The sequence below is a fragment of the Poromitra crassiceps genome (genome assembly GCF_964638095.1).
Source record: "Poromitra crassiceps genome assembly, chromosome: 12".
NCBI classification, from domain to species: domain Eukaryota; kingdom Metazoa; phylum Chordata; class Actinopteri; order Beryciformes; family Melamphaidae; genus Poromitra; species Poromitra crassiceps.
This window is the reverse complement of record NC_139632.1, coordinates 35,755,897-35,776,075: the sequence shown is the minus strand read 5'-3', so window position 1 is coordinate 35,776,075 and position 20,179 is coordinate 35,755,897. Positions and strand designations below refer to the sequence as shown.

Here is a 20,179-nt window from a genome sequence, read left to right as displayed (position 1 = left end):
TAGCTACAGTAGTGCAGGTATGATGGCATCAGCTGTAAACAAAGGATTTCATGGGTCAAACTAAACCTATTTTCCGCAGGCGGAAACCCGCGTGAATGTTCCGTCGCGGTGTGCAAGCTTCAATTACAACCGATTAAAACTCTGTGTGTGTGTGTGTGTGCATCTCGGTGCGAATAATCGGCACGGAGATCCGCATTGGTGTGAAACCTTAAACCATTGGTCCATTCCTCTCTGCCAATCATATTTGAGTTTGCAGTGCAGTGAGACCATGGGAGAATGCCACATCAATCACAGCGGAGATTAGTAGCATGAGCATGCAGTGCAGTGCGCTGGCATTTACTCTGTCTCTCTCTCTCTCTCTCTCGCCCTCTTATCACCTTAGCTTGCCTTTCAGCCTGAGGCCTTTCTGTAACATGTAACACAAGCCTCTGAGCGGAGACACACCTTTGAGAAACACGCCACGTTAAGGAGGGGAGGGGAGGGGAGGGGAGGGGGCCGCACACATGGAGGAGTGGTTGTTAGCCTGGAAGGAGGGGACACACGCACTGTGTAGGTGAGCCCAGATGATTTAAGTCACGTCCCATCACCGTGTTTTGACCACCCACCCACCTCAAGTCAGCTCACTCTGAGGAAAGGACATTCATCGGAGCCAGTGAATGGTGTGGCGTCCTCGCAGGCATGGCTAGGCTGACCGTGGCAGAAGTGGGCCTGCTGCTTCTGTTACTTCTGGCTTTGGTGAGTACACACTACACGGCCCCACCTTGACACCTTCTGAGCACTTTGATCTTCTTCACACACCTTCACACCTTCACACGCCTCGATGTGTCTCGGTGATGAGAGAGCTTGCTGTTACAGGAACGTGGTCTGATCTTCTTCACTTGGACTGGATCGCACTCTAATTGCACTCATCATCTTAGTGGGCACGGGTCACCATACATGAGGCATGCCGCTGAATCGACGTTTAATACAGATTGGCTGGGTTTGAATCATTCTGAAACAGCAGCAAAAGCCATTAGCTGGAGGATGCAGACTGGCTGCAGATACAGCACGGACAAAAGGGAAAATCGTTAACCTTTTCGATTACAACGTCCTCATTTTTACGTACGCCGTGCTAAATTATGGGCCATTAAAACTGTTGATGCAAGGAAAGAGAGAGAGAGAGAGAGAGAGAGAGAGAGAGAGTGTGTGTGTGTTTGTGTGTGTGTGTGTGTGTGTGTGTGTGTGTGTGTGTGTGTGTGTGTGTGTGTGTGTGTGTGTGTGTGTGTGTGTGTTTATACATTTTACTAAATAAAGCTCCAAAAATCTGAGCGGGGATATGCTAATGCTAACAACAAAACTGGTTTACACTGTGCTGGCTACACTCTGGAGATGCTTGTTTGTTTGTTAGCTTACAGTGAAACCCCTCGAGGACATAAAGCTCCAACAACAATGCTGCTTTCAAGTGTCAGATGCAGGCGAGGCACCTGTTGTATTTTGAATAATGCTGGTTTGGTTTGTAGCCGGAGGTGAGTCAGTTGTATAACAGGTTTGGTGTTGTTGTAGCTAATGAAACCCACCATCAGTTTGTTAGGCTACATTTGGACTTGGTTCATTGACCTTTTTATAGACCAGGAGCCTGTTGCACCAGTTGAACGTAAGTTAGGATGTAAACTATACACCCTAACTGGGCCGCTGGGGGTCACTGTCCAAAAAAGAAGAAGAAGAAGCATTCCCATTTTTATTTTTTTCCCTGGTCAAGCGGCCCACCGGGATTTGTCCCGGTGCTCCCGATGGCCAGGCCGACTATGGTAGTGCGTCAACTTGGACTTAGTGATACTTTACACTCAAACTAGGTTAATATATATATATATATATATATATATATATAGGTTGAGAACCACTGAGGCTGCATGACATACATTCATTATGCATGGTAGTAAGGAATATCAAAAATGTAAGTTATGAGTAGCATATACAGTATAGGAGGAGGAGGGGTACCATGCTTTTCTGAGAGCATACAGCAATTGATTTGTGTTCACGTGTGTTTGCCTTCTGATGACTATTAACTGGAGGTCATAGTTTATCTTTTTAATTCCCACTAGCCTGCTACAGTACATCACTGCCCTTAACCCCAAAACTCCTCAATCACACACTGGCTCTGATAGAGTACAGTCAGAAAGGACGGCTGCAGGAATTTTTTACAAGTTCAGGCAAAAGTGTTAAATGCAGTAGTTTGTAGCTAGCGGTGAAGGAACACACATGGCCCTCCATGGCACATTAGACCCCACTTACATCGTACATATTGTAAATTCCTATTTATCAATCAGGTTTTCAAAATCGTGTGTATTTTGTATATATTGGACTGCACTTTTTGAATCGTAGTATTTTTATTTCTTGATTTCGTCTTCTGATTATGTTGACCGCTACTTTGCATGTCCATTTTCTCATTTGTAATCTGATTAGGCTATAATACCTGTGGCAATACAATTGATTCTCATTCAAATTCAGTATTTGTGTTAATGTTCTTAAATGTTTTAATGTTTTTGTAAATTGGATGTAAGAATTTTTGGAGACTCAGACTCAGACTTGTTAATTGATAAAGGCATAAGATATTGATAGCTATATTTAAAAACGTGACATTATTCAATTTCGTGGCAGGGCAGGGGCATCCACCTAAATGTGGATCCACGTTCCTGTTCAGTAACACCAGACTCTGACTCAGGTAACGGGGACTGGACATAGACTCGACTCAGACTTTTCTTCTGTGACTCGGACTTGGGCTCGAGAACACTGGGGGACACCAGACTCGACTTAGACTCGCAATATAGTGACTTACAACACTGGCTGGAAGATGACACAGGACTGCAGAGTTGACTGTACGTTGTGTTGTGTTGTGTTCACTGTCTGCCTTCAGACGTGCAGCACCGGGGCAGCAGCGAGGAGGCAGAAGACGCTCAGGAGACAGAAGAGAGAGTGGATCCTCCCTCCTGCCAAGCTGGAAGAAAACAAGGACTACAGCCATCGAGAGTTCATTGCCAAGGTGAGTCGTCTCATCTCCATCTCAACAGCATCATATTAGGTACCGCACTGTGGCATCATACCACATGTTGTGGGAGCTGGCCACCATCCTGCTCTCTGCATGGATCAGCTCCAAAATACTGCAAACCTTGAAAACAGGTTCCTGTCACTCTACTTGCAGCTGGCACTGGCAGTGCCACTGCTGTAGTGACATGCTGTGGGCGCTTTGAGAGAGAGAGAGAGAGAGAGAGAGAGAGAGAGAGAGAGAGAGAGAGAGATACAGAGAGATACAGAAAGAGAGAGAGAGAGAGAGAGAGAGAGAGAGAGAGAGAGAGAGAGAGAGAGAGAGAGAGAGAGAGAGAGAGAGAGAGAGAGAGTATTTGGTTTATTTTTCTCCATACTCAAGTTGTTTTTATAAATCCAACATTCTGCCTAAAGTGTTGCATAATTATGCACTTCCTTCAGGCTTGATTGCCCATCCCTGTAGTGTTCAAGTACACAAAACATGAGTTGAACAATAATTTTATTTTCATATAGGCCTACTGTATAACAATCCCTCCCTCCAGGTACATTCCATTTGTTGCAAAACACAGCTGTAGCTGTAGTTGTTACTAAAATATTCATCAAGATGTATTTATTTTGTCAGCATAGCTTAGTAATTTGTCATGTAAATTGATAAAATATAGGTTTTACTCTACATTGGAGCGAGCGAGCGCTCTCAGCCAAACATTTTATGCTAAAGAAAGTGCTCTGTTCGCTCAATCTATAGGAATGTGGATCAAATACTATGTAGTATTTATGGAATAATGCATAATATTAGAATATCATTTTGTATTTCTTGTTATGGTCTGTTATGTTGTTAGATTCGCTCTGATAAGGATGAACACGAAAGGGTGGAGTACTTTCTTACTGGACCAGGAGCTGACAAGGAGCCATTCAACATCTTCGTGGTGGACCCTCACACTGGCTTTGTACGCGTCACTCAGCTTTTGGACCGTGAGGCATGCCCCTCCTACAACGTGAGTCTTTAAATGAGTCCCCAGCCTTACATTTAACGTACCTTATTATAGGCTGGAACCCTGTCGGAGAAAGTTCTGCATGCTAAAAAACATGATTAACATTTGTTAATCATGTTTTTTAGCATGACAGGTGAAACGTACATAATTGAGAAGACCACTTGAATTCATGTTATTCCCATGATCTAAAACAGTGATCAATATTTGTGAACAACATGAAGGGATGGGGGGCACTCAAAACTGTGCTGTTCCAAAGAAAATAAACTAGAGATTTATATTCTGGATCTACATATGAACTATAAAATGCTTCTATTCCCCAGAAACCCCCCCCCCCCCAGAATTATGTCTTTCACAGTTCACCATGTTCCCTGATTCATAATGGAACATCTCCAGTGTTTACATCTTGATGACATCACAGGTGTTACATCTTGATGACATCACAGGGGTTGTTAAGTCTTCATATTTCAGGCTTTCAGCAGTTGTTCATGTGCCACATTGATTGGACTCTCCCCGAACATAGAAATAACATAGAATCCTTCAACTGAGTGGTCATCCTCCTTTAAAAAACGAATAGGCTAATAACTATGTAACAACCATCTGCCTTTGTGTAGCTAACAGGAATGGCTAAATACAGAAACGGGACCACAGCAGAGCAGAACATCCCACTCACTGTTTTAGTCCTGGATAAGAATGACAACCCTCCATATTTTGAGCTGCATGCTGGCAGCATCACAGAATCGAGTAAAGCAGGTACAGCTGAACTTTTACAATAGAAGAGTTCATTTGCAAAAACACTTGTCTCCATTTGTATCTGTATCCTTTTATATTGATGTATTCATATTGTATTTTTTATATATTCTTTTATTATAAATCACAATTAAAATATTCACCTTATCATTTTCACATAAATCGCCTGTTATGTACTGTACTGTGGGGGAAAAAACATTCCTCCTTGAGGACAGATATTTATTTATTTTTTATGTGCACTCCAGGGATCGAACAGGTGTTTATTCATCTTAAGAATGGCATTTAACTGTTTTTGCAAATGAACTCTTCAATTAGGCAACTCTGTAGAAACAAAAAGAAATCCAACTTATCTATCTATCTAAATCCACTGCAGGCGCCTTTGTTATGCAGATTGAGGGTAAGGATAACGACCAACCAGGATCAATTAATGCAAACATTGCCTACACCATCATCAGTCAAGAGCCAAAGGGCAGCGGGAACATGTTCACCCTGGACAAGAATACAGGCAAACTGTATGTCAAGGAGCCCACACTGGACAGAGAGGTAAGACCCTTTACACCAGCTATTCCATCATTTATAAGGAATGTGCAAACATAAGGAACCCCTTCCTAATAGTGTGTTGTGTGCGTGCACTTTTTCCCCACAATCCTCTGGGTGCATTTCATTTTGATAATGAGACAATGAAAGTAGTGAAGTAATCACCTCTGTCAATAACCTACCAATTATCAATAACGAACACAGTGGTGTGATTGATGTTTTTGTATTATTGTTCTTTGCCCCCCAATAGACCCATGCTTTCTACAGACTCATTGTACGGGGGACTGATATGGGAGGGGCACCGGGGGGGCTCTCAGGAACAGGGACTGTGGATGTCAAGGTCCTGGACATCAATGACAATGTCCCCACTCTGGAGAAAAGCGAGGTGAGAAACAGCCATACTTATATAGATGCATTCTCCCTTACAGAAAAAACACATGAGGTTCACATGTGTCCACATGTTTCACCACATGTGTCCACATGTGTATGTGTTTCACATGTGAAAACATGTGGAACACATATGAAACCCATGGGAAGCGTGTGGTTTTGGAATATTTTCACATGTGGGAAAACATGCTATCACATGTTATAACATGTGATAACATGTTTTGCCACATGTTGTATAGCAACATGTTTTCCACATGTGGAGCTATGTGGAAAACAACATGTACATGGGTTTCACATGTAATCGCATAGGGTTCACATGTAATCACATGGGAATTTACATGGGTTTCACACATTTCACATGTGAAAACATTCCAAAACCACATGCTTCCCATGGGTAAAGCACATGTTTCACATGTGATCACATGTGATATTGCACATGTGAAGTTCATGTGGTTTTTCTGTAAGGGCTCTTCCTGTGCTGGTGAAAGGTGAAAGATAGGAGAAAGGGGAAGAGTATGTGCAATAGTGGTCATGCACTGGACTCAACCCACTAAGCCACCCTAATATAACACCACACACATAGAAACCCACAACTAAGCCATTGACCCCCAGACCCCCATTTTACCTTCCAGTCATTCTGCGGGCAATTTGGTTGATGGTTCTCTCTATTCTGACCAATAAGAGGTTTCAATTGCATACAGTGGTCTGCAGCCATAACGTTTTGAACAAGCAAATCTCCTTTGGTATTGCCTTTCAGGTTATATATCATTTTGATGACCTAATATAGCTAGTTAGCAAGCATCATACCATCCTTTACCATCAACCTCAAAGATGGATTCAATGTTTCTTTGACATGTTTATAGTCTATCAAATAAAAGTTATTGAGAACAAACGAATGGCTGTGATCAACTTCTTGTCCATTTTTCACGTGCCAGGCAGAACTAATTGTCCAGATTAAATCACATCAGTAGGGTAACAAGAAAACATACAAATTTGATGGCCGACGACCACAAAAAGTTCAGCCATGGCCAACCTTCCTCAGCTGACTAGCTTATTGACCATCATTTTGCTTACAACGTGAATGTGCTATAATATATAATAATAATAATAATAATAATAATAATAATAATAATAATAATAATAATAATAATAATATGGATGTATGGATATTTGTAATTATGATTACCGACAACTAGGGCCTAAAACGTACTTATGTGCCGGAGTGGCATGTGGGTTTCAGAATTTCACGAACCTAATCATCTGTCAAAGACTTATGAGCTCTGCACATAAACTATATTCATTTTGAATTCACTTGAATATTTTTACTCTTCTTCTGGTCCCAGTATGACGGCACAGTGGATGAAAATGTGGCCGATGTTGTTGTGATGAAAATCAAAGCTCTCGACAAAGACCTTGAAAACACGGACAACTGGCTAGCCCGATTTCATATTGCCAAAGGCAATGAGGATAACCTCTTCTCCATAGAAACAGACAACAAAACCAACGAGGGCATCCTGAAGCTCATCAAGGTATGAATATTTGTGTAATGTAACTGTTTTGGTCTTTTAGTTGAAGTTTTTAAATGGTTGTTTGGTCTTTGACTAACAGTTGTTTGTTGCCTCCAATTTCTCTGTGCCTTTTTCCTCAACCTCTCTCACCTTCCACAGGCTGTGGATTTTGAAGCGGTCCAGAATCTGGAGCTAGGCTTGCTTATTGAGAATGTAGCTCCTTTTGTGGTGGGAGAGGCTGTGGTCATGGATGTGGATGTTCAGATAGGAGAGGGTGGACCCGGACCTGGGGTTGGAGTGGGGGCGGGGGCGGGGGCTGGTGCCGGGGCCGGGGCCGGTGTTGGGGTTGGTGTTGGGGGTGGGGGTAAGCCTAAACCTAAGCCTGGTCCTGGGGTTGGTGTCGGGGTTGGAGTTGGCCTGGATGCAGGTGTCGATCTAGATGTGGATCTAGATCTGGATCTAGATCTGGATCTAGATCTGGATCTAGATCTGGATCTAGATCTGGATGCTGACCTTGATGCTGGGGTGGGTTTAGGGTTGGATGCGGGGCTGGGTGCGGGGCTGGATGCAGGGCTGGATGCTGGGCTTGGGCCTGGTGTGGGAGTGGGACTTAAGCCTGTCAAAAGAAAACCAAGAAGGCGAAGACCAAAGAAAAAGCCAAAGGCACCGGGAAAGAGCTATCCGATTAAGATCTCCGTGAACAATATGCCAGAGGGTCCAGAGTTCAGACCCGACACCAAGCCTATTCCCGTGTCAGAGGACCCGAACGAGGCACCGGAGAACGGAGTGATTGCCGTGTTCGCTGCTATTGATCCAGATACAGGAAAACCAGCTGAAGACGTCAGGTCAGTCAAGCTGCTGCTGAAATGATTACAAAAATAATAACAATTACAGTGACGGTGACAAATTACTATTTAACCAAATCACTATGACTTTCTTTATATGTTGCTTATACATGTGTTGTGCTCCAGTTATGCCAAAGCCTATGATCCAGACAACTGGTTCACCATTGATGAAGAAACCGCTGAGATTAAACTCATCAAGACACCAGATCGAGAGTCAAAGTTCTTGAAGAATGGCACATACATTGCCAAGATTCTCTGCATGACCCAAGGTAACATAATTTGGGCTTTGTAATCATGTAAGATTATTCTAGACAATAAAGCAATCAATAATTTGATGTACATGATGTGTCTCTTAGTGAGCTCCCTCACTGCATTGTCGCTTCTCGCCTGAACGGCTTTCAACTTCAAATAACGCTAAGCTGTTCTGATGATTGACAACTTAAGGAGTTCATGAGTTGAATGTTGCGTTCCTGAAAGCAGTTGCCGGTGATGATTTATGACACGCAGTGCGCTGTACTCAGAAGCTGCCGAGCCACTTTTCGTCTCAGGGTGTGTCAGCCATGAAGTCAAAAGAGCCCCAGGGACTAAACGACATTTTCGACAGGCATGCATATAGAAACTATGAAGAGCAGTGATGATTGCTCAATAAACAAAACAGAAGTCTATGTTCAAAATGTTGAGTGATTTATTTCTCTAAATATTGAACAAGGATGCCATAATTAAATTTCTTATACACAGTTTGGTAGCGTAAATATTGACATGGTAATGACATGGTCTTATCAGTATCTGTGTACCAGTATGCTACAATAATAATATAATTGCTGTGTGATGTCAGTATTTTCACAACGGTATCACAATGTGTACATTTTGCCATACAATCCTAAACAAGTACCCTAAACTATTTAGGTTGAGATATTTAGGACCGGATTGTACAAATTGATGCAGCTATGGACTTATAGGAATGTTGTATCAACTTTCATTTCTGTGCTATATTTACATGGGTTTTCAGCACTGGTGTAGTGTGACACAGGTCACTGTATCATCTATTCAACGGGCATTTTTAATGAGTAGGCCTATATTATATTGATAGGCAGTTGTTCGCCAAAACATGAAAATATCCAAAGCTATAGGAAACAGGGCTTTATCAGTGATGAGACCTCTTTACGGTACCGATATTTATGACTTCATGGCCTCACACTTTGTGTGAACTGTGACTGCTGTGATCCTCAGATATGCCGTCTAAGACCGCCACGGGAACACTAGCCATTCAAGTAGTGGACGCCAATGACCACTGCCCCACCCTGACCACCGACTACGAGGGTGTGTGTGCTGACGAGAAGACGGTTTACGTGACTGGTTTCGATGAGGACGTTCAGCCCAACGGTGCTCCATTCAGCTTCAAAGTCATACCCGAAGGCTCACGGGGCACCTGGGACGTGGAGATCATCAACGGTAAGAAAACGTGCGGTGCGAGTGGTCAGAGTCAGAAGGCCAAAGTGATATAAAAAGCTATTCTCTTTTGTCTTGGATTAAGGTGATAACTTGACCTCTTGCATTTACTATGTACATGTATTTGATCAAAAAATAAATAAATGAATTACAGTGAAACTAAATTAAATTATGAATTATAGTCTATGAAATGTTCTTTGTGTTCTTTTTAAATTGTGTCTCTGTATAGAACAGGAAAATTGAAAGAGAAAATTAATATACACAAACACACACACACACACACACACACACACACACACACACACACATTTATTATTGTATGTTTTACACCCGTCTCTCGCCTATCTTCTCCCTAGCGACCACCGCAGCTCTTCACTCTGACGCTGGCCTGTGGCCCGGCCTGTACGAGCTGGAGCTGGAGGTGTCAGACGCACAGGGCCTGTCCTGCCCTGAGCACCAGGCGCTCCTGGTGGAGGTGTGTGCTCCCTGCCCCTGCCTAGCCAGGGCAGGGACAGCGGGCAGGCTAAGCACCACATCCAGCAAGCTGTCCGCCCCGGCCATCAGCACGCTGCTCACCGCCATGTGCTTACTGCTGTGTGAGTGCAACTTTAACAAACCCTTCATTAAAGTAATAAACCACCACCTTTATTTTGTACTTCCACCCCCCTACTCCCTATCAGTCACTTGATCATAAATATGGTTTCACCCGGAGATTACTGACGCCATCTGGCGCTGTCTGTCTGGAAGTCCTCAAAATGTAAACAGTTGTTTCTCTCGCTGACATTTAGGGCTGTCAAATCCAGCTTCAAAACACAGAGTAGAGATTGTTGCCATCATAAATGCTTGATTTTGCCAGCGGCTTTTCTCAAAAAAGTGCAATGCAACTTGTGAAGTTTTATGTGATTTGCAAGTTGAGAAAAACATGTGAGATGAGCATGGTATCGTCTCATATCGATCACACGCCCCTGAATTGAATCGAATCGGAATCGTATCGTGGCAGACTTTGTGATATCAGCAAATATCATATCGTTGTCCAAATAATTGATATAATATTGTTTTGTGATGGACCTTTTGATTCCCACCCTAATACTCACCTGGCCTTCTGTTCCCTTCTGCAGTCATCCCACTTCTGCTGCTGTTCTGTCAGTGTGGAGGAGGAAACACCGTGTTCGCTGACCAGTTCACTGACCTCCCATTTGACGCCAAAGAACACCTCATATCTTACCACACTGAGGGCAGAGGAGAGGATAAGGTCAGCTTGCATGATTGTTTTTTTATGTGAGAATTTTTGAATTGTACTTTACAAATACAGTACACCGGATATGGTGGTATTTATATTTACAGAAGATGTGGGCCCGTCTATGAGTCACGCCAACGAAACCTGAAGTACTCAAACATGCCAGAGGCACAAGTTGAATATTCATTTACTTAGCCAAGGTCATCAAGTCCTCCAGGCAAGGCATGCCTGCACACATAAAAATCAATAAATAATAAAATAATAAATAAATTATAAAAGTTACACCCTACATTTGCCCAAGCTGTGACTCAGCAGTCCTCATATCCACATTGTATCAGGTTAAGCTAAGGGTGCGTTCACATTGGGAACGATTGCTTCAGTTCCGCTCCGTGCCAACGTACGATTCCTGGCATTAAAATGTGTTTTGGCTGATCAGAATGCCCATCGGATAGTACTGCTTGACCACATGAAAGTATAGGTGTAAAAATGCACCCAAGACACATTGAGGACAGATTGTGATCCGATCAGCCAAACCACCTCCAGAGGTGGTCAGGGACATATGCCCACATTGAACACAAGTGTAAATGCAAATGTGTTCTCAATCCACATACAACAGTAACCGCTGTTTTTCTGCTGTTCTACGCTATGGAGCTTGCCTGATCTGATTGCAATTGGATCTCAATGTGGACACTGAAGATACATATTAACACTTTGAGTGCCACGGCCCTTGGGCAAAAGGTTGCTTGCTGTGCCACATAGGCCGCAATGCATTTTAAAACAGTCATATAATTTCTTTAATAATTACTATGTAAACACTGAACACGCACAAATAACGATGAGACTCTCTTCTATCACCTGCAAAAAAAAGTTTATTGATCCCATTTTCCGTTCTTTAGTTATGAGCCGGAGAAGATAGCTTGATTGAAGCAAAAACACCCCTTTTTTTCTACGAGCTGAGATAATGAGCCTTTTGTGAAATTAAACATTTCAAGCACATCACTGACTCTGAAGCTAATTTTCTGATGTCTGGGTCTGTCTGGGTGAAGTGTATGCTGCTCTGCCTGCTCTGCGTGCTCCCCCCCCCCCCCCCCCTCAACTGCACACGCCTCCTGGGTGTGTCTTATGTGTCTGTTGGCTCTCAGTCTCTGCTGAGTTTGCTGCGCACACACAGTGAATGGTGCGCGACATCCAGCCTTTTGGTTCCGTGTGTGTTTGTCACGGGCTCGCATGCTTCCAGTTCGGAATAATAAGGCTGATTATGCGAATGTGCTGTTGCAGCGTACACGGAGGTGCTCAGTTGTGACAGCGGATGCTGCTGCTCGGGGCACAGCTGGCGTTGTGCTCGTTGTGCTTCATGCACGTCGATGCATACGGACGGATGCGATGCGATTTCCTCCTTTTCCCCAGTGACTATTTCTGTGTGTTTGGCTCCTTTTTCTCTGATCAGGAGAGTGCTGTCGCCACCTAATGGGTTTGTAAAATAGGTTATCGACCTCCAATAGCTACAATATTGTTAGAGGCGACGTAAGAAGCTTAGATCGACACCCCCCCGTCAAAAAAACAATTTGGAGTTACTGACGCCATTTGGCGTCGCTGGCACTCTACGGTAAATTTCTAATGACGCCATATGGCGTCGCTGGCACTCAATGTGTTAATACCAGGTGTAAATGTAATCAGCTTAATGTGCTCAAGCACTATCCGATTGCAATCTGATCACCTAAAACACATTTTAATGCCAGGTGTAAATTGGGTCTATACTGTAAGTTAAGTAATTGCCTTAATGTGTTAGCTGGGAACAACTTATACAGCAAGTATCTATTCTAAGGGTCTGAAGCTGAAACCTATACGTTTATAAGGCTCCAGCCATGACAAACAATACCACTGAGAATGCATTGCTCAAATTCTGTCTATTTATTTGGATTGTTTTTGTTGTATTTATAGGAAGTGCCACTCCTAAGTGCCCCCCTCGCAATGGCTGCCGCAAGGAAAACTGAGGCACTACCTGTGCAGGCAGGGAACATCAACTTAAAAGCTTCAGGAATCCCAAACACCTTCTCAGGAATGCCAGACACGTTTCAGACAAGTGCAGTTTACAGTGAATCAACAACAATGAATGAATTTCGAGAAGCCAACCAGGGTTTTATGGAGGTCGACAACGCCTATGGGTCATCAAGGGATCCATACAGCCAGGGCTTCGGCAGTGCTGCAGTGACCAGCAGATATGCACAAAACACCTTCAATGCTATGAGGAAGGTGGATATGTATGGGGAGATAGCCCTACCGGACACTTTCCTCAATGACTACTACTCACAGGTAAATTGTTCATAGCGCTGACATAAAGTTGGTACATGTTATTATAATTTATAAGTGTTGTACAGTAACACATCATGACTGTAATTAACCATTCGTTTTGAATTAGAATTAGAAGCTTTTTGATCCAGAAATACAGTGCAGCACAGAGAAACCCAAGTTGAAAGATCACCAATGTCCACCGTATTTCTTTGGCCCATACAGAAAGCAGTGTGTGCTGAGCCACTGAAGGACGGTCTGCTGGTGTACGACTATGAGGGCCGCCACTCTCCTGCTGGCTCCGTGGGTTGCTGCAGCCTCCTGGAGTCTGACAACGATCTCCAGTTCCTCGATGACCTGGGGCCAAAGTTCAAGACCCTGGCTGATATCTGCTCTCCTCCTAAACCTCCAGCAGCCAAACCCACCCCGTCTGCCAAAGTGGAACGTGTTGTCAAAACTAGCGTTAATCGTATTGTTGAACCAGTTGTTAAGCCCAAAATGGAACACATTGTTTCGACAAAGCATACAGATATCAAAACCGAGAATGTCAAATCTACAATTAATGTTAACACTTTCAAATCATCTAGCAGCACCCTGAAGGCAACCCCACCATCAAATATCCCCCCACCACAACCTCGCTCCAAGGTGACTGGCATCAGTCATTCCTCTAACGTTACTAACATCAGTCAGTCTGCTACTCTGCCCCCTCAGGGCCACACACTTCTACTACAGCAGCAGCAGCAGCAGCCAATGTACTATGCCATGCAGCCCATGCAATACATAGTTCAACCACAGTTTCAACCACAGCTTCAGAACACTGTGCTGCTGGCTGACAGGGGCCATGGAGCCTATGGCACCCAGGGCCTATTTGTATTTAATGGGACCCAGAGTTCCCCTACGGGGCTGGTTATGCAGGGCATCACAAGTCCTGCAAGCACTGCCAGCCCCACCAGCCCAATCAGCACTACAATGTTGCTAGCTGGGAGTGCAGGCAGCCAGACAATGTTGGTACCTGGGAGTCCAGGCAGCCAGACAATGTTGCTAGCTGGGAGTCCAGGCAGCCAGACAATGTTGCTACCTGGGAGTCCAGGCAGCCAGACAATGTTGCTACCTGGGAGTCCAGGCAGCCAGACAATGTTGCTACCTGGGAGCCCAGGCTGGTCCCAGGGCTCCATCCCTTGGGGAGGCTGGAACATAATGGGGCAAACTCCTGATAGTAACTATATGTTAGTAGAGCATAAGGTTAGTTCAGATGAGGCACAGGTGTTGGACCCAGGGTCACCTCAGGGTACTTTGCCCAGAGATGCCATCCTGGTGAAAGAGGCTGCTCCCCCTCAGGGGGTCTTAGGCCCGGCAGCCCAGGGCAATGTGTATGGCACTCTGCCAGGACACAGCATGATTAAAGGGGGGGAGGCAGTTTTAGTCAATACAAATTTGGGGCAAACATGGGTTGGGCAACCAGGGCAGATTAGGTTGGGGTCAGTCGGAATGGGGTTTGGTGTTGGGCAACCAAGGATGGGGCATGTGGTAGCAGTGGAGCCAGAGATCAGACAGCCTACAGTTTGGCCGGCTGGGATGAGCCCAGCTGGGCTTCCAGCTGGGATTAGACAGGCCAATGTAAACCAGTTAGCATCAGGAGTCCAAGGCGTTCCTCTACTGGTGCAAACCAAGGGTGCACCGGTGCAAACCAGTGATATCCAAACAGCAAATAGACTAGATTCAGTAAAGAATGAAAAGACCATTGATATTGTGAATACATTTGTTACTGCTGAAACCAGCAACATGTCATCTTCAAATAAATATGATAGGAAAATGTTGTTTGAGGGCTACAGTGAACCAGGTAAGAATATTCAGGAAGAGTATCCAACACAAACATCTGAATATTCTTTAGTCAAGAAGGTTGAGCGAGCCATTTTGGAATTATCAGCACCAGAAGCACCAGACAAACAATTTGAGCAATCTGACACACCAGTAGAAAAGCCAGCAGAGGAGATTGTTGGTCCTGATCTTACAAGAGATGAAAGTATGTCAAAGCAATTGGACATCACAGAAACCAATGACACTCAAGACAATGCAGAGGAAGCCAAGGCCATCGATTCAGAGCAGGATGGCCATGTTCCCTCTGAAGAATTGCCAGATGAAGATGTGTCTACGGTTGCCCAAATGTCCACCAGAGAAAATTCTCTATCTGGATCAGATGTCAATGATTTAGATGATACAGAAGACAAAGTGGAGGAAGACACACCTGATCAGCTCAACATCAGTGAATGTCCAGAGGACAGAAGTCCCGAAGACAGTGGAGAAGCTGAGGGTGGAGAGGAAGCAGCAACTTTGAATAAAGAAGATGCAATACCTGATAAGCTCAACATTATTGAAAGTCCAGAGGACAGACGTCCTGAAGACACAGGAGAAACTGAGGGTGGAGAGGAAGCAGCAACTTTGAATAAAGAAGAAGAAATACCGGATCAGCTCAATATCACTGAATGTTCAGAGGACAGAGGTCCTGAAGGCAGAGGAGAAACTGGTGATGGAGAGGAAGCAGCTAATTTGAATGAAGAAGAAACAAAACCTGATCTGGTCAACATCATTGAAAGTCCAGAGGACAGAAGTCCTGAAGACACTGGAGAAACTGGGGGCAGCGTAGAAGCAGCAACTTTGGATAAAGAAGAAGCAATCCCTGATCAGCTCAACATCGTTGAAAGTCCAGAGGACAGAAGTCCTGAAGACACAGGAGAAACTGAGGGTGGAGAGGAAGCAGCAACTTTGGATAAAGAAGATGCAATACCTGATCAGCTCAACATCATTGAAAGTCCAGAGGACAGAAGTCCCGAAGACACTGGAGAAACTGAGGGTGGAGAGGATGCAGCAACTTTGGATAAAGAAGATGCAATACCTGATCAGCTCAACATCATTGAAAGTCCAGAGGACAGAAGTCCCGAAGACACTGGAGAAACTGGGGGCAGCATGGAAGCAGCAACTTTGGATAAAGAAGATGCAATACCTGATCAGCTCAACATCGTTGAAAGTCCAGAGGACAGAAGTCCTGAAGACACAGGAGAAGCTGAGGGTGGAGAGGAAGCAGCAACTTTGAATAAAGAAGAAGAAATACCGGATCAGCTCAATATCAATGAATGTTCAGAGGACAGAGGTCCTGAAGGCAGAGGAGAAACTGGTGATGGAGAGGAAGCAGCCAATTTGAATGAAGAAGAAACAAAACCTGATCTGGTCAACATCATTGAAAGTCCAGAGGACAGAATTCCTGAAGACACTGGAGAAACTGGGGGCAGCGTAGAAGCAGCAACTTTGGATAAAGAAGAAGCAATCCCTGATCAGCTTAGTATCCCTGAACGCCCAGAGGACATAAGTCCCGAAGACACAGGAGAAACTGGGGGCAACGACCAGCTCAATATTATTGAAAGTTCAGAGGAGAGTACAGCTGAAGTGGAGGTGGGCCCACAATCAAATCAACTCACAGAGACCCAAACTGCCAGTTTACAGGGGGAAGCGATCAATCTAACTGATGAAGTAATGTCAGAATTAGAAACAAAACATGAGAGTATTGATACAGATATCAATATCCAGGAAGAGGAAGATTTCGAGGAAAGTATGACTTTGTCACATGTACATGGAGAGGTTAATGCTGAGCAGGAGCAGATACTAGATTCTGAAGTAGGGGTAAACACTGTTGGTGAAGAATTGTCAGTATCTCCCCCAAATGTGATTACAACAACTACTATAGATGACTCCCAGGAAAGGAGCTTTCCTGATGAGGAAGCAATGACAGAACTGCAGCTGGATAATTACGTAGGAGAGGAGATCACCAATGAGGATATAGCTGAGGATGAAGCAAAGACATCACTGCTAAATCTGCCATCAGTGAATCGAGTTTCAGAAAATCAGGAGGACGGAGATGATGGCCACAAAGAAGAGGCTAACTCTCAGCAGAATGAGTCAGAATCAGGGATAGACCCGGATCAGCTCAAACCAGATGACAACCTAGGTGATGGAGAGATAGAGGAGAGTTTCATTGCAGAGGAAGTGGTGCCGCCAATGCAGGAAGATTTCAGTGCCTCTGATGACCAAGATGAAGAGAGCAAACAAGAAGATACACCAGGGATGAGTGCTCAAGTGGAGGACGAAGACATGACTTCTTACCAGCTGTTAGAAGAGGACTCTAGCTCTGTAGAGAATGAAAGCCCACCTGAGGAAGCTCCTCATTCAGCGGCTCAGAATGCAGAGATCAATCAAGAGGCAGCAGCATCACTGGTGACCGAGACACCAGAAGATTTGACACATGAAGTCACCATAGATCAAGTGGAATCTTCTCAGGTAGGGGACACAACTCTGTATACTGCTGAGAGTCAAGCCACTGTTCATCAAGAGTTTGAGGACGATGTTGACATGGAGAGTTTGGATGATGTGGTCGTGTCTTCAAAGGAACTGATACCATCCCAGGAGGCCACAGGACAGGTTTCCATGTTGATTGAGGACAAAGAGGCCACTGCTAGTCTGTTGGCATCTGGACAAGTAGCTGAGGGTGAAACAATTCATTCTGAATATCAGAACACAGAAGTGAGTGACAGTAACGATGTAGTTGAAACTCAACACGGTGAGGCTCAATGTGGAGAACTCACTGTGGAAACAGACAAGGTTGTCAATTTTGACCAAGAGATTGGGGATCTTCCAGAAGTTTTACCAGCAATCCAGTCAACACAAGAGCAATCGGACGGATCAGATCATTGCGCCAAGGCAACTGGCCAGGTATCACCAGCGGCTGAGTTCAAAGTGGTGGAGGAAATTCCATCTTCCTTTCTGGAAACAGATGCAGGTTCAATGGAGACAGAAACTGCAGATTTTATTGAGGTAGGCAAAGTCACTGAGGAGGCTGGTTGCCCAAGCTTTGTGCAGGAAGAGGATGTGAATATGGCTGGAGAGGCAGCAGGGCAATATGCCTCAGCTGCAGGCGAGTCCATACAGGTAGAGGCAGAATCCAAGCTTGCCGATGACATGCATGGAGCAGCGGCCACAAGTAGTGATTCTCAGAGTGGCGTGGTCACTGGTGAGCCAACCGGTGAAGCTTCTTCACAGCTACAAACAGTCATTACTCAAACTCCCCGAAACAAATCCAGGAAGAGTAAAAAGGACCCCAAGAGCCCTCAAAGTCCAAAGAACCCATCCGGAAAGTGTAAGCAACAATGATAGCTCACCCACCACGTCAGTACAGTGTCATCAGCAGCTGTATAATACACACATCACATCCAAGCAGACCAGTCTGTGATCGCTTTATAAGAAATTATACCAAAGAAGGGATGAGACAGGTTCATGTTGGTGCAGTGGCGTGCAAAGACGCTGAAAGAGTCAGGACCAAATTCTCTAATAGGGCAGCTTCTGGACTGTCCTGGTGGCTTCAGTTGACTAAGGGGCCATGCACACACACAACGCGCTTTACTTTCTGCAATTCATTCTCTATGGTAAGGACGCGCTAAGCCCGCTCCTCTTTCAAGGACCGCACCTGCCGTTTCAAGCGCTCTTGGCGGCTAGTGTTTTTTGGCGGAGCGCTCTGCAGCGTCTCAAACTGAAAAAAGTTCAACATTTGGAGGAAAAGCGCGCTGCTCGTCAGTCACTCCTCCTACCTCTTCTCCTGCCAGGGGGATTTTCAACCTCTGCTGCTGCCAGAATTGCCAATAACTATATATATATACACTTGTATATAAATAATAGTATATATACTAGGAATAGTATATAATAGTATATAATATTATACTAGGAAGAAAACATGCCTATATATATTATATATACCGTATATACTGTATATATATATATATTATATATATATATATATATATATATATAGTGTATATATATATGTGTGTGTGTGTGTGTGTGTGTGTGTGTGTGTGTGTGTGTGTGTGTGTGTGTGTGTGTGTGTGTGTGTGTGTGTGTGTGTGTTTTTAATATGTTCATGTTTTCTTCCTAGTATTGGGCTTTCTCATGACTAGAGAGAACACGTCTGCCTGGCTGGGGTTGGGCTGGAAAATACAAAACCAGAGGTTTACTTGATTTATGACCATACTTAACTTGTCTAAACCTGCATGAGAGAATAAGCATCTGAAAACAGCAGTTTGCTGATTTAATATTCTTGTTGAAGGGTATAATAACTGTCCATCACAAAAATATCTAAATGCTCGTTGGGAATAGTTTACTGCAGTCATTTTATTTCATTCTACAATGAATTTGCTGTGTTCATAATGTAAGTCTGCCTTTCAGTTGTTATATTAGGATTTGATCGTTTTAAGCCTTTAGGGTTCATCCAATCAAGAACTTGCATGTTTTTTTTCTTCTATTTGTACTACGTTTTTAAGTGTATATAATGAGGAAGTGGTCTAAGTAGGTGCTGGCTTACTGTAGCTCATTAATTCAATTGTGTAACATCAACAGTTGCCAAAAAGGGGGGGGGGGGGTGTTCATATATATTCTATTTGTGTTGATCAAATCCATGGCAATGTCGTTTCCTTGGATGTTGCTGTGTACCAGGGCTAGTTGGTTGCCTGGTAATATGGGTTTGTTTTTAGCGCTTGTATAATTGTCAATACGTGTTTTGATGTAAGCATTCCCTGAACCTGGCAGCCTTACTAAGACAGAATACAATGAACTGTTTTGAACCCTGAGATGAAATTGGGTCAGTGCAGCAGCCAAGAATTGGATATATGTAAAATAAATATACATAATAATAAATATGCAATAAATATACATCCACTGTAGTTTAGATTTTAGATGCTTGCTATGTTGATTATTGACAGATTTACACGCTTGCATTTGACAGATTAATACATTTACAGTCCAGTATTTTTGCCTTGGGGACCAAGACTATCTGATCTGGGGTGGGGTGGGGGGTGCCTCACTACAAATGGTTAAAACGCACTGCCTGCACTTAATAAAGTTTATGTAAATAGTTCTTACCTTTGATGTCCTGATGTTGTCTGCTGAACTTTTATTATTACTACTTTATTTTCCTTTATCAGGTGTGTGCTGTGTTAGCAGTTTGTGTGGACATGAACTCAAATTGAACCCATATATTATGAAGAAATTAGTGACTCATGAAATCTATAAAAATAAATACTCTTAACTGCTCTAACAACGAAATTAAGATTTCAAGACAGTTACATC

The 20,179-nt window shown here is 43.8% G+C and overlaps 1 protein-coding gene across 1 annotated transcript; it reads left to right on the top strand.

Annotated features, from left to right (window-relative positions):
• Window positions 1-606: 606 nt before the first annotated feature.
• LOC310786949 (uncharacterized protein) lies at window positions 607-20,179 on the top strand. Its single transcript, XM_083648283.1, has 14 exons — window positions 607-735; window positions 2,894-3,019; window positions 3,861-4,016; window positions 4,625-4,763; window positions 5,134-5,303; window positions 5,548-5,682; window positions 7,028-7,213; window positions 7,352-8,037; window positions 8,164-8,306; window positions 9,268-9,489; window positions 9,843-10,082; window positions 10,605-10,738; window positions 12,665-13,036; window positions 13,238-20,179. Exons 1-14 carry the CDS (start codon window positions 679-681, stop codon window positions 18,209-18,211), a joined length of 7,740 nt encoding a protein of 2,579 aa, XP_083504409.1. The 5' UTR covers window positions 607-678; the 3' UTR covers window positions 18,212-20,179.